Below are 15,044 nucleotides of genomic sequence, written 5' to 3'. Positions count from 1 at the left end.
TGGGTTTCAAGTGGGTTATGGGTGGCCTATGGGTTCCAACTGGTATAATCTGTTCCAGTTTGGTTTATGGGTTTTAACTGAAATCAGCTGGTAGATATATACTGGTAATGCCTATTGGTTCTAACTGGTATCAATTGGTTTGATATTCCAGTATGGTAAATGGGTTTCAAGTGGGTTATGGGAGGTCTATGGGTTCCAACTGGTAAAATATGTCCCAGTTTAATTGATTTATGGGTTTTAACTGGAATCAACTGGTAGTATACCAGTAATGTATGTTGAATTTTAACTGGTATCAATTGGTTTGATATTCCAGTATGGTTAATGGGTTTCAAGTGGGTTATGGGAGGTCTATGGGTTCCAACTGGTAAAATATGTTCCAGTTTGGTTTATGGGTTTTAACTGGAATCAACTGGTAGTATACCAGTAATGTATGCTGGTTTAACTGGTATCAATTGGTTTGAAATTCCAGTATGGTTAATGGGTTTCAAGTGGGTTATGGGAGGTCTATGGGTTCCAACTGGTATAATCTGCTCCAGTATGGTTTATGGCTTTTAACTGGAATCAGCTGGTAGATATGCCAGTAATGCCTATATTGGTTCTAACTGGTATCCATTTGTTTGATATTCCAGTATGGTTAATGGGTTTCAAGTGGGGTTATGGGAGGTCTATGGGTTCCAACTGGAACACTCTGATCCAGTTTGGTTTATGGGTTTTAACTGGAATCAACTGGTAGGTATACCAGTAATGCATGTTGGTTCTAACTGGTATCAATTGGTTTAATGATATACCAGTATGGTTTATGGGTTTAAGGTGGCATTAACTGGTATATACACCCATTGGGTTTCTATGGGTTCCAACTGGCATCAAATGGTCCAGTTTGGCTAATGGGTTTTAAACTGGAATCTATTGGTAGATAAACCAGAAAGGCCTATTGGTTTTAACTGGTATTAACTGGTGTACTAATTTATACCAGTATAGTTAATTGGTTTCAACTGGAATAAACTTGTATGTTTTCAGCATGTCCAGTTGAGACAATGGGTTTCAACTGGAATATACTGGCATGGTGGGAGTTTACCAGTTGTGCCAATTGGTTTCAACTGGTACCAGTTGACTCCAGTTGAAACCAGTTAAAATTTCAACTGGTTTCAACTGGTTTTTTTACCTGGGTAGACTTCTCCTTGGGTTGGTGCTACTTTTAGGTAAATATTAAAGATTTTTGGTTGAAAAATTGCCACTGTCTGAACATGACGTCACCATTCAAGCACTGCAGTCGGTTAAGATCGTGATTTTAATGGAGATGAATGTTTGAGAGTGTCTGATTTGAATGTGATCTTGATCAAAGTATGTTTACTTGTCTAACTTACTGTAAAATACAATGTGCTGTTTGCCAAAAGCCGCAGATGTTCGATTACAGCGGCGCGGTGTACGCTCCACCGCCGTTTGCGTAGGCGTAGACTCCCAGTCCCACTTCGATGACTGAGACAACTTGGTCGGGGGTACGCGTATACACAGTCGGCCCTAACACGAAACAGCGTTGCTGTATCACACTTTTGGCTAAATCGTGGAACAACTTGAACAAGGCACTTCAATTGTTTTGTTAACATAATAATAGACCCAATTGTATTATTTTTATGATAGGCCTAGTCCTAGAAGTTAGAACTAGAAGTAGAGACTAGAGTCTACAGAATGCAAGATGTTCCGGGTCGGGTATAATTTTGAGCAAGGGAGTAGGGGTAGGGCCCACTCCAGCTGATTTAAAGCATAGAGAGTCAATGCTAATGTAATGGTAATGCGTATTGTCTAGGGCCTATACTATAGTATAGAAATGTAATTGTTATTGTAATTGGTAATGGTATAAAAAATATTATTAATAGGCATATATTATTATTAGGTCTAGACCTAGTATTATTTAATTTATTAGTGTCTTTGAGTATTAATGTTGTATTATATTAAATTTAATAGGTCTATTCACCCACGTAGCTAGGATTTTATTTTAGGGGGGGGGGGCGGTAGTGAGCACGCGAAGCGTGTGGGTGCAGGGGGGGGGAGTGTTGACATTTCATTAAATTATTCGAGTAAGAAGACGATTCGTTGTACCGTTCTCGACTCTTATAATCCTTGTCTGAATATTAAAAAATGTTTCTTTGTCTGCTTTTTCTTTATATAATTTTACGTCCTCTTACTTTTTTTTCTCTCTCTCTCTCTCTCTTTTTGGCTGGCGGTTTTTTTTTTTTGGGGGGGGGGCTAGCGCCCCCCCTCCCCCCTGGCTACGCGCCTGGGTCTATTACAGATACTGAGTAGAGGTACATGAACGTCCAAATGCCATCACATCTTCTACAGTAAAGCCTAGAGGGGATAAGAGCTGCAGCAACTTGAGCATGCGGATCTCCAATGGAAATGCTACATGTATGTTATTTTATTTTTTATTTTTTCCCTCGGACTATATTTTCCCTCAGCTGAGCACTGCAGGCTTTTTGTAAAATTTAATCCCTTGGGAAAATATTACTCTGTTGGGGAGTTTCTGTGGGCTGTTGGCTCTAGCTCTTGTGTTTCCTAAATTTACAACTGTGTATACATGTATATATGTCTGTCAAAATTCTGTGACTTTTTCTACAAAAATGTACCCAGAAGTGATTCCAAACAGCTTGTCAGTTATCACATCCATATGATTATGATCACCCATCATGTTTAGAAATCTGCATTAACAAAGACAATTAACATCACAGACCTTATTCCAGCCACTGTTTTCTCAAATTCTGTCATAGTTGATGTATTTATTCTTTTATTCTCTCTCTATTCTCAATATCAACCGAACTTGTCAAAGTCAAATGCAATAATGTGCACATTAGTCTAGTGCACAAGTTATCCAGACATAAATATTGGTACACTCTTTGTGACCAGACGTAAATGTTTCTGATTTTTGTTCATAAACAAATGTCTACAGCCTGATGAAGTTAAATGTATTGATACAAATAAAAGTAATAATAATTAATGATGATAATAATAATGATGATAATAATGATGATAATAATAATAATAAGTCTGGATACTTGTCCACTGATCCTAAATCCTACACACTGGCAGTAGTACATGTATCTCTGATTCTCTGTACTTCATCCGCTAATGGATACTGGTATCTAGCTGATATTGCAGATTCCAGATATTGCAGAACAGACTTTATTAGACTATATATGTAAATACATAATGCATTCTAATCAATCATTCTATTCTATACAATGTTTTTGAAATATAGTCATAGATTAAAGTTTCAACATAATTCTCTACTGCATGTCTATTACAGAGAACAAAAAGGTGACCTACTTCAGTAAAGCCATTCGAATCAATTTTTTGTTTAATGCTATATACACTCTTATTTAATTCTAAGTTTAATTCCCAAGGCAAGAATATATTCTTAGATTGCAAATAAAAAATATAAAAAATAATAGAATAAAATAAGATGAATAAAAAAAATTAAAGACCCCACAAGCTCTGTATACATAGAATTCAGTGTACACTTCTCTACTTCTCTACTCCGAGATTGAGAGGGTATTTAGAGTGGATCTAACTGAACTTATTGTAATTTGAGGGGCTACTTAATATCCACTGATTTTTTACACATTGTATATTGAGTTTGAGGTCATCGTTGTAGCCCCTCAAATCTCTTGAAATGTTGTTGAGTTGGCAGTGGACCGACTCTCCCCCTTGTTCACCCATCATCCCAAGGCTTGCTCTCCAGTCTCTGAACCAGGGGATGACATGATACTGCAATAGATGCTGTTTGGGGGTCACGCTCTCTGTGGGGAAGTTCTGACGGTAGAACAACATATACTCTTTGATGTCTTTGTCTGTCAGTAAATAAACGATAGAAAAAACAAAAATAGAGATCTATAAATGTTATTTTCTAGTAATATTTTTGCTTCTTCAGTGTCAATTGATATTTTCTTGCTCTGTCACTCTTTATTTATTTGATATGAAAATTACTTGCATTTCATTTTTTTTTTGCAGCTGACCTTTATGATCATGATCTCTTAGACTCTTACCCAGCTTGTCGATGACTGAGTCGTCCAGGAAAGTACCCGTGTTTATACCCCGGTGGCATGCCCCGAACAGCTTTAGCAAAGTATTATACTTGCTGGCTATCTCTTCTGCCTTCTGGATGAGGTCCCGGTCGTTGGGGCAGAGTGACTGTACCTTCTTTGATATAGCAGCAGTGATCAGATCAGTGTTCTCAGGCTGTTGGAACAAGGTACACGAAGATAGGTTCAAAGTAAAAGGATAGTGACATTTACTATTAGAATAAAGTGGACATTAGGCAAGAAGCAAACATCTAGAATTTATATTTTCTTGTATTATTCAAAAGAAAGACAATGTGAATTACTATAATTTGTGTAAATATAGTAGTATATTTCAGGAATGTTCTTACTTTTCATGATATACTCTACTCACCTGTAAACATTTATGTACATGGTTCCCTACAAATGAACGACCATGGTACGCCTGTCTGCTCACTCTCAACTGCTGTAGTGCTTCTTCTAGACCAACATTAGTTGGTCCAGAGTGAACTGTCATTTCTGGTATTTTGCCTATTTCCTTCTCCTACAAATAAAAAAGAGATTTTATATGTTAAATCTTATATTAATTTTAGTTAAAGATGCATTTGGTACATCTATACATGATTTAAGATTAAAACGTATGCAACTCGTATTTACAATACTGCCAGTGTGACATCCAAGATACTAACCAGTGTAACTTTCTCTCTCTTCTTCTCTTCAGCCATTTCCAGGATGAGGGTGGGCGGTTCAGCTTCAGGGTAAAGAAGTCCAACCATCATGTGCTGGTCCATGAGGTCGTGGAGTTCTTCCTCAGCAAGCTTCAGTCTTGACTGGAGACTCAGCTTCTTCAGCTGCTGTTTGAAGGCCTCTTTTGCTTCCAGTTGGTCTGTAGGACTTTTTGCCAAGGACTGGCCAATCTCCAGGTCCAGAGTGTGACATGCTTGGCAGAGCGAGTTGAAGTGCTTCAAGAAGACCCCGAGGGAGATATGGAGCCCAGGAGGACAGACCTGATAAATAAGAGAAAAGGGCTTATAATATCAGAGGTATTAATAACAATTTTCATTGTCATCATTGCAGATGAAATTAAGATTTCACTTTTGAATGTTCTGAATGTTTGTCTTCCTGAGGGGTTTAAAGTAGCTATAACCCGATAAGCATAAAGGTCTGTGGTAAGATACAGATCCGATTACACACCCACCCCACCCCTGGTGAGAGTTATATTCTGGCTACTGATTAAGCATTTGGCTATTGAAATCATTTTTTTCTTAAATATCTTACCCTATTTATTGGAATGTCAAAGAATGGGGATCTGATGACGTTATTAGATTCCTTTGGGATGCCACAGGTTTTGAAGTGGTTCAGGGATTCCTTGAGGGTCTGCAGGCTTCGCTGACAGGGGACAGCCATTGGTGGGTCAGCTATTTCCTTCTTGGTCATCTCACAGTAGAGACAGCAATGACGGCCTGGTGAAGAAAAAAAAAAATGGGGATACAAGTCAAGAGAAATTATTATTTTTTTTTAATTACCTCTATTCAATCAAAATAATATATATGTATATATAATGTTTATGAAAGTAAGGCTTACCATTGGGGCCAGTGAGTCCATACATGCGGGTCAGATATTCATAGTCGCCGAAGGCAAAGACTTTCATGGTTTTCCCTCTGTATAAAGACAAAATATGAGATAGACACAATAAAATTCACATACCAAATAACTACATTCACATTAGAAATCTTACTCATTGAAATTTTATAGGTTCTGGTAATCTTTTTGATTTTTATGGATATTAATATTTTATTCAACAGAAGAAGAAAACACACCGCCATGACATTGACTCCAAATCAGCAATTTGGCATCTAATGGTCTCCAGAGAGACATCGAGGTTGTAAGTGGAGTCAGATCCAGGGAACAACATGATCACCCGGGTGTTGTGGAGGCTATTGGGTCGCTTCACATTGGCCAATTGCACCATTAGCTTGAAAGTTCCTCCCCCTTTCAACCAAATTTCTCCTTCGGGGATGTGGTCGTCATGCCAGGTGAGCTCTCCAAGTCTGTAGATATGTAGAAATAGGATATTATTGCATTATTCAAAGGGCTATTTAATTTGATTTAAATGGGTTTAATTAATAAAATTATATTACCAGAATAAAATCATAATGCTTCTGAGGATAAGGAATAGATATCAATATCAGAAACACTATGGCCCAAATTCACAAAGGAGGTTTAAAACTCTCTTGTGAATTCATCCCTATCATTTTTTTTTGTAATTGGTGCATTCAGTAATCATTTTTAATGATATTTAAAATATCTTTCTTCTTTTGTTATGTTAATGATTTGCTTTAATGGTTTTGTTTACATTATCACAGGTAGAACTCACCGATCATATTCCTCTAGTAAGTCCTTGACAAGGGCACTGAGGCTGCTTACTGTTACTACCGGGGTCTCCTTAATTTCCATGCCAGTCTCACTTGAGCCTTGTTGGAGAGGCAACAGTTCCCCGGTAATGTTGTTTTTTACCACATCATCTTGGAGTCTCCTCACTTCCCTCTCATTTCCTGTAGAAATTCTCCGTTCTTTTAGCCAGCTGTTAAGAAATATATTTAGGTATTGTATTTTTATTGTATTAATGACTTAATCTAGTATGAGGTGTAATTCCTGGTGGGGTGGGGGGGGGGGGGGGAATACTCATCTTATAAGGTATATGGGGATATGTGCCACTCTAATGGGTCACTTTTTTAAAAGAAATCCCAAAGCATGGGGTAATGTTTTGTGCCAGAAAACCTCCAAAACATGGGTAACTTTATTGTTAAGAATGATATTCTCGCCCGTATATATTCTCGTCGTTTGAGAATATCATTCGAGATGCAAAAGTGGTCTTTACAAAAAAATGAAATACCTTTTAATTGGTACCCTGTAAAGGTGCTGTGGATAAGTCAAGGGAATGTGAACCACGAGATCTGGGGTTCAAATCCCACCACAGTACCAATGTCCTTTAGCAAGATATTAATCTACATTTGCCACACTCGACCCAGGTGTTGTAAGTGGGTACCTGGTAGGATTCATTCCTTGAATGCACTGAGATCTGTATAAAGGCTCCAGGGGCTAAAGCCGGGGTAAGAACATCCAAAGTACTTTAAAAGTCCATAGAGACGTATCATGTGCTGCAAATGTTGAGCAGGTTATTATTATTTTTATTATTATTATTATTATTATTATTATTATTATTATTATTATTGTTATTATTATTATTATTATTGTTATTATTATTATTCCTTTCTGACTAAATGACCCATTAACTTAATAAGTATGGGTATGAACTCTTCAGCTGCAGATCCCCGTCCAAACCAAATCTGAGTACCCTCTTCCGGGGTGTAATTACATGAATGTCCATAACAAAGATTGTTCAAGTCACCTCTTCAAACGTCGTAGCTTTCTCCAACTCAAGCTGAAGAAGCTTTTCAGCTCCATAATGTCTCTTGATGGAATATGGAGGGGTTGTGGGCCCAAGATCCCTGTGATGCTTGCAGATTGGGAAACTTCATGTTGCTGTTGAGTATCGGCTGCCTCTCTCCCACCAGAAACCTCTTGCCTTACATGATGTATTATTGACGTTCTTTTACGGAGGGTGGATGATGAACAGGTTGTACTTGGTACGATGCTGCTTGGAATTTTGAAAGCTCTCATAGGCTGTAAGAATATATAGATGGCAAGTTACCGCTGAAGTTTCATTTTCAAAATAACATTATATTATTCAAGATAATGGTGTAAAATTATTAAAATCTTTTAGAATACATGTATATCTAATGAGGATTCAACATACAGGGTTGTGTATCTAGAAAATAGTTAAATTATAGCAATTAAATGATATCTATGACTTTCTAGAAATCCATGTTTTCTTTTGTTATTTTTAGTTTTGTTTGGTGGGGGGGGGGCAAAGTTTTGTTGTTATACTTACATGATATATGCACCATTATGATTATTTTATTTGTTTCTTATACTGTGAACTAAAATACATTAATGGCTAATTTCTTTACAGTATGAAAACTTAAATGTATGAAACTGAAATTATATATATAATATGTATATAATAAAATACATATTTACTAATATTACTTGGGTAATATATACCCAATCATTTGCCTTTATATGTGAATTCAACCTGATCAACCTTGCATAATTCAAATCTACTGGGACTATTGAAATAACTTTTTTAAATGTTGAAACTTCTGAAATAAATTTGACTGACAATGATAAAGAGAATGATATATTTTGAGACCCTAACTTGTTCGTCTTCCACAAAATCTTCTGCAAGTTTGAAATATGTGATGATGATTGTTACTTTAAACTACCGGTAGCTAGGAGATAAGACTTTTGCATTTACCTTTCCACGACCTGCTAAACCTATGCTGGCTGACATACCATCATGTGACTTGGCCATCTGACATTTGAGGTATTCAGAGGCTATCTGCCGGCGTTGTTGGGTGTTGAGGTCCATTTGCGTACATTTTGCGTATGTATGGTCACAGTTTACACGAGTATGACACGAATGGCCTGATGTTTGGGTGTAGTGAAGGGATGTTTTACAATGTGAACACTGAACATGAAGATTTTGTAGTAATGTGATGATGTATGCGGCTGGTGTGTGTGTTTGAGAATAATGAAATTGAATGTTACAAAGAGGACAGCTAACAGACACTTTGACAAAGAGAGACGATATACAGTCAAGACAAAACAGGTGGTTACAAGGTGACTCGACAGGACATGACACAACAGACCTACAAACACAACACAAAAGGAATTGTAGTGAATTATCAATGTGAAATGTGTCTTGATTGATGTTGTATTTTTGATTGTCTGTTGTTCCTGATAGTGATACTCCTAATTGAGAAAAGTGAGACTGGGGTGTTGTTGTTGCAGGGGGGCGGCCACCAGCTTTTCTTTTCTTTGGTCTGCCTGGTGTTTGTGTTTCTTTAAAATGTGTACATGTATGACAGTGTGATGTTCTCCTATGTGTGTCCCAGTTTTTTGGTGTCCAATGTAATGGTTTCTTGATTGTGAGATGGCAATAGCATGTGCTGCAAAATTTGTTTGGGTGTAGGCCCCTATATCTAAAGTGTCCTCTGAAATGTCAATATTAAATTTCTCTAGAATTATCTTTTGTTTTTATTGTTTTTTCTCTTGAATTGTGATATTAATTTCAAGTGATAATGACTTAGAAAAATGAATCAAGTACTATTAAAACACATTTACAACATTTCAAAGGTGATGATTATCATTAAATTTCAATTCATGAACATGGATTGAGCTTAAACATTACAAAATTATCTTATAGGTGCATTGTTTCAACATTGTGTATTCTGTCTGTATTATAACCCTGGAGAGACAATGTTTATTCCCTGATCAGAAGAGAACGGGGTCTCCAAAAAAAAAAAAATTAACATTATGCATATGATACCCTAAGGTTGTGCCAAAAAAAAAAATTCCCAAGTTCAGTGAGAATCGCACCCTCTGAAGGGCGCACACCACTAATAGGATCCGGCAATTTCGGGAATCCCCTTTAGACCCGTACCTAAAATGACGTAATGGTTGGAAAAATATTAATATAAAATCAACGGTGCATATCTCAGCAATTTTTTTCATGTGGGCATAGAGAGGGATTACTACTGGATCTGTTCAGTCCCATGGGAGAGCAGTAATTTGTCAATGCTAGATTTTATGGGACCTTAATTAGTTGCCCAAGAAACCCTGTGAGCACTGTGACTGCAACCAAGTTTGCACGTAGTCTTGGTTTGAGCCCCTGTAGCGCGAAAAAATATTGAAAAACACCCTTTCATATCTTTAGCATTTGAAGGATATTGGATACACTACCAAATGATGCGATTCTCACTGAACTTGGGAATTTTATTTTTTGGCACAACCTTAGGGTATCATATGCATAATGTTAATTTTTTTTTTTTTTTTGGAGACCCCGTTCTCTTCTGATCAGGGAATAAACATTGTCTCTCCAGGGTTATAATACAGACAGAATACACAATGTTGAAACAATGCACCTATAAGATAATTTTGTAATGTTTAAGCTCAATCCATGTTCATGAATTGAAATTTAATGATAATCATCACCTTTGAAATGTTGTAAATGTGTTTTAATAGTACTTGATTCATTTTTCTAAGTCATTATCACTTGAAATTAATATCACAATTCAAGAGAAAAAACAATAAAAACAAAAGAAAAAGCAAATCTAAGTGCCTTGTGTGTAATAACATTCATAGTTTTACAGAAGGCAGAGAAAATGAGTGACATGTTGACAGAAAGGGATGGAAAATGGAAGGAGGAAAGGGCCCGGAGAGAGGGGGGGGGGGGGAGAGAGAGAGAGGGGCCGGGAGGGGGTTATTGAGAAGAGCCAAATGACAGAGAATGATAGCTGAATACATTGTGATTATTATCATGATCCAGAGTATTGATTCAGTAGTATACTAAAGGGACATTTATTGCTGGCCAGTGTGGAATATGAATCTGTCACCATAACAATTGTGTAATGTAAACTAGGTGAAGGACATGGAAGTACTCATGGAATTCTGGCTACAAAATACGTCACTGCTGCCCTTCTGGGTTAAAAAGAAAATGATTTCCCTGTAAAATAGGGAGGAAATCATGACATAATTGTGATTTTTTTTTCTTCTCCTTATTGTGGGGAGGGGGGGGGGAGGATGCACAGTAGAAAAGTGTATAAATACAAGTGAAAACTTTCCCTGCCAAACCAAAAGCAGTCACAATGGGCCCCAAGAAACTATCTGACAAGCGAAAGAACCTTTTTGTACCTGGCCATAGAGCATGGAATAAGGGGCTGAAGTGGGAAGCTGGTAATTCCAACAGTATTCTCAAGACCAAATATGTACGTCTAACAAGAGAGGACTTGGACCGCACAATGTCCCGTGATGAGCGTGGCAACTTTCTTCACAAGCATGATCAACCTGTCAGTCGCTCTTCTACAACCATGATTCTCAGGCCAAAGACATCAGAAGACTCTGTACCACTGGCAAAAATGTTGACATCCACTGATGGTCCAGCTGTCGGTCTTCGGATTGTTGATGTAGAGAAGCTCACCATGGCCATCAATGAAGCTTGCCAACAGCATTCACATTGTAGCCCTGGGTGTTCAAACATGGACTGGATGATTCCTGAAGAAAAAGAAAAGATAAGAGGAATTGCAGTTACTGTCGTATTCAGGTGCAGGACTTGTAAATTTGAATCAACCGCTCTAAAGTTTTTCAGAGAGATTGATAAAACAGAATCAGGGAGAAAAACTGCTGTACCAAACATGGCTCTACAGGTGGGGCTATACCAAAGCAGTATTGCAAATGCTGCTGCAAGCAGGATTCTAACAGCAATGAGTATTCCAACTGGATCACTTAGCGGTTTCCAAAAGACAGCTAACAAATGTGGTGATATCTTGGCCGCTGCCAATGAATTGGATATGGCAGAAAAGCGCAGGAAGGTGAAAGACATTTTGGAGTACAGAGGGATGGACAGAAATACACCTATTAACATAGAAATTGACAGACAATATAACATACCTCTCAGCCATGCAAAGGGGAGAACACCATTTGCACCAGCGACTCAAGCTCGTGATGTTGTGACAGAAAATGTGACCCCGGAGAAGTACATTGTAACTTACAATTCAACAAACAAACTTTGTAGAGTAGGCCAGAGATTAGTTGGTCAAGGAAAAGAACCTGCCTGCCCTAACCATCCTAAGTGTACAGCCACAATAAAGATGAGTGATAACATAGGGGACGAAATGCTTGGTGGACAAAAATGTGCACAAAAATTACTTACTGGAGATGAAACGCAGCTACTTGTCAAAGGTGTTGTTAGCGATAGTGATGGACACTTTCACAGGGGAGTCCAAGAAGTCATGAAGAGCGCAGCTGGTGTAGATCCAACATCATACCTTTGTGTCAATCACCTGAAGCGGTCTCCGTGTAAAAAATTGGAAAGACTTACTCTGAGCAAAAATACTTTCCCAGGTAAAACTTCAAGACTGAGAGACAAGCAGCAGAGAGCAATGGCAGGCGACATTGCTTACAGGGTTCAAGCTGAATTAAATTCAGCACATAATCAATCAGGGGACATTTTAGTATACGAAGAACAGTTGCAAAGATGTGGGGAGGCAATGATTTTGTGTTATACTGGAAATCATGAACTGTGCTGGAACCAGAGCCTAGCATGTAACGGAGGGTTCAAATTTCCCTTTTTACCTCTGGAGTTTAGACAGCGGATAACGCTTAATATGAGAGATCAGCAACAAATTTTGGGAACAATACGTCAAAGACTGTCCACTCAAACCCTCAGGAGAACACGGTTTAATTTGTCAACACAAAAGGCAGAGTCAATGAATTCTGCTTTCAGAGTAACCTACCCAAAGCATTCCACTACCTATGTCAGAAATCAAGCAAACAGAGAGCATTCTGCAATACAACTTACCAACGGGGGCCCCGCATCGATCCTTGACAAGGCCTTAGCTGCCCAGGTTCCAGTGAAAGGGGGATCAAGACTTCGATACAAGCTCTTGCATCTGCAGCAGAGAAGGGACTACTGGAGAAAGAGAAGTAAAAAGATGACAGCAATTAAGTCCAAAGCTACACATAGGGAGTATAAATACAAACTGTATCAAAAGGTAAAAAGGTGGAAAGATGACAGCAATTTCCACTCTTATGTGAAGGGACAATTAGAAAACACTCACATATCTATTCTAAGTGATCACTCCTATGACAGAAAGATCTGCGATAAAGGGGAAACTAGATCTTGACTTTGGATCACTTTATTTGTTTAATAATTATGTAGTCTAGGCGCAGACCTCTATGCCTAATTTCCCTAAAATTAGTTAATAAACTCACTGTAGTCTCAGTTAGTCACAGTGATACTTAAGTCAGGCTGATATGATGCAAGGGGGCTCGTGGGATTGGCAAGTTTTCAAATTATGGCAAATTTGACGCTGTTTGTTCTCTTCATGGCTCTCAAACACTAAATGGCTTGGCCTCACACAGATGCGATTACCGCAAAGGTGAGAGGCATGGAGCTCAGACGAAACCTCCCAAGTCATCGCCACCCTTGTCATCAGCACAAGCCGATGGGCATGCCTAGTGGTCTTACGGCTGCCTGGGGCTGGGATGTTCACATCCACTAAGCCATACCCATTTTTTGTTCGCCCTTTAAATGGCCAGCATGCCGACGGCTCATTTCCCCTCTTTTCTGTCTTACTGTCCAATAGTTTTGAATATTTGGAACACCATTCCTCATGTGGATCAGCCATGATTGTGTAGGCCTACAGCCAAATAACATTAATTAATAATAGTAAGTTTTGCCCTCTGTAATGAATTTCAGTAACCAGACATTCATTGCTATAAAATTCCATATAAAAACTTCAAATTTTACCTTGCCATGTTATTCCTTTTAACTTGACTCAAAATCCTATCTTAGGAAGATGTTGAAAGAGAATTACTAACAATAAACTAGGTGCCGGTGTCGGTGCTGGCCTGTTTATGTTTTGGTCTACGATCTACACATATTTCTGATTACTACGCACGTGCTAGTCTTGCATTTAAGACCCCAATGTAGGAGAGTGCCAAAATTACATACAAAGTCAATGGCAAAAGTGGCATTTTTATATTTGTTTGAGTATTTTGAAGAAAATGGTGCCTAGTTAGCTGCCAATTGGGTTTTCATGATAGAACAACAGGGCAGGCATTTATTCAGAGTGTTTGCACACCTTCTTTTTAATCAGTTTCCCTTCCAGCAGCAATTACATCCAACTAGCCCTGTTTACTGCACAATACCTGTTGAGAGGGTGCGATTCTCACTGAACTTGGGAATTTTTTTTTTTGGCACAACCTTAGGGTATCATATGCATAATGTTAATTTTTTTTTTTTTTTGGAGACCCCGTTCTCTTCTGATCAGGGAATAAACATTGTCTCTCCAGGGTTATAATACAGACAGAATACACAATGTTGAAACAATGCACCTATAAGAAAATTTTGTAATGTTTAAGCTCAATCCATGTTCATGAATTGAAATTTAATGATAATCATCACCTTTGAAATGTTGTAAATGTGTTTTAATAGTACTTGATTCATTTTTCTAAGTCATTATCACTTGAAATTAATATCACAATTCAAGAGAAAAAACAATAAAAACAAAAGAAAAAGCAAATCTAAGTGCCTTGTGTGTAATAACATTCATAGTTTTACAGAAGGCAGAGAAAATGAGTGACATGTTGACAGAAAGGGATGAAAAATGGAAGGAGGAAAGGGAGAGAGGGGGGGGGAGAGAGAGAGAGAGGGGCCGGGAGGGGGTTATTGAGAAGAGCCAAATGACAGAGAATGATAGCTGAATACATTGTGATTATTATCATGATCCAGAGTATTGATTCAGTAGTATACTAAAGGGACATTTATTGCTGGCCAGTGTGGAATATGAATCTGTCACCATAACAATTGTGTAATGTAAACTAGGTGAAGGACATGGAAGTACTCATGGAATTCTGGCTACAAAATACGTCACTGCTGCCCTTCTGGGTTAAAAAGAAAATGATTTCCCTGTAAAATAGGGAGGAAATCATGACATAATTGTGATTTTTTTTTCTTCTCCTTATTGTGGGGAGGAGGGGGGGGGGGGGGAGGATGCACAGTAGAAAAGTGTATAAATACAAGTGAAAACTTTCCCTGCCAAACCAAAAGCAATCACAATGGGCCCCAAGAAACTATCTGACAAGCGAAAGAACCTTTTTGTACCTGGCCATAGAGCATGGAATAAGGGGCTGAAGTGGGAAGCTGGTAATTCCAACAGTATTCTCAAGACCAAATATGTACGTCTAACAAGAGAGGACTTGGACCGCACAATGTCCCGTGATGAGCGTGGCAACTTTCTTCACAAGCATGATCAACCTGTCAGTCGCTCTTCTACAACCATGATTCTCAGGCCAAAGACATCA

The 15,044-nt window shown here is 38.2% G+C and overlaps 1 protein-coding gene and 1 pseudogene across 1 annotated transcript; both read right to left on the bottom strand.

The window, feature by feature from the left end:
* Positions 1-3,025: 3,025 nt before the first annotated feature.
* LOC135154372 (uncharacterized) lies at positions 3,026-6,436 on the bottom strand. Its single transcript, XM_064100511.1, has 8 exons — positions 6,417-6,436; positions 5,856-6,103; positions 5,637-5,711; positions 5,331-5,515; positions 4,742-5,089; positions 4,447-4,596; positions 4,041-4,233; positions 3,026-3,845 (listed from the first exon to the last, which is right to left on the bottom strand). The coding sequence occupies exons 1-8, from the start codon at positions 6,434-6,436 to the stop codon at positions 3,562-3,564; spliced, it is 1,503 nt and encodes a 500-aa protein (XP_063956581.1). The 3' UTR covers positions 3,026-3,561.
* Positions 6,437-8,169: 1,733 nt separating this feature from the next.
* LOC135154371 (V(D)J recombination-activating protein 1-like) lies at positions 8,170-10,214 on the bottom strand (annotated as a pseudogene).
* Positions 10,215-15,044: the final 4,830 nt, after the last annotated feature.

Source organism: Lytechinus pictus, chromosome 6 (assembly GCF_037042905.1).
Source record: "Lytechinus pictus isolate F3 Inbred chromosome 6, Lp3.0, whole genome shotgun sequence".
In the NCBI taxonomy this organism is placed as follows: Eukaryota; Metazoa; Echinodermata; class Echinoidea; order Temnopleuroida; family Toxopneustidae; genus Lytechinus; species Lytechinus pictus.
Note: the sequence above shows the minus strand (reverse complement) of the source record. Positions and strands in the feature narration are given on the sequence as shown.

Coding starts and splice junctions, on each gene's coding strand:
- LOC135154372 (XM_064100511.1), bottom strand. CDS start 6,436: ATGATCGGTGAGTTCTACCT. Junction 4,597..4,741: donor AGAGAGAGAAAGTTACACTG/GTTAGTATCTTG, acceptor TTTTATTTGTAG/GAGAAGGAAATAGGCAAAAT. Junction 3,846..4,040: donor CTCAGTCATCGACAAGCTGG/GTAAGAGTCTAA, acceptor ATTTACTGACAG/ACAAAGACATCAAAGAGTAT.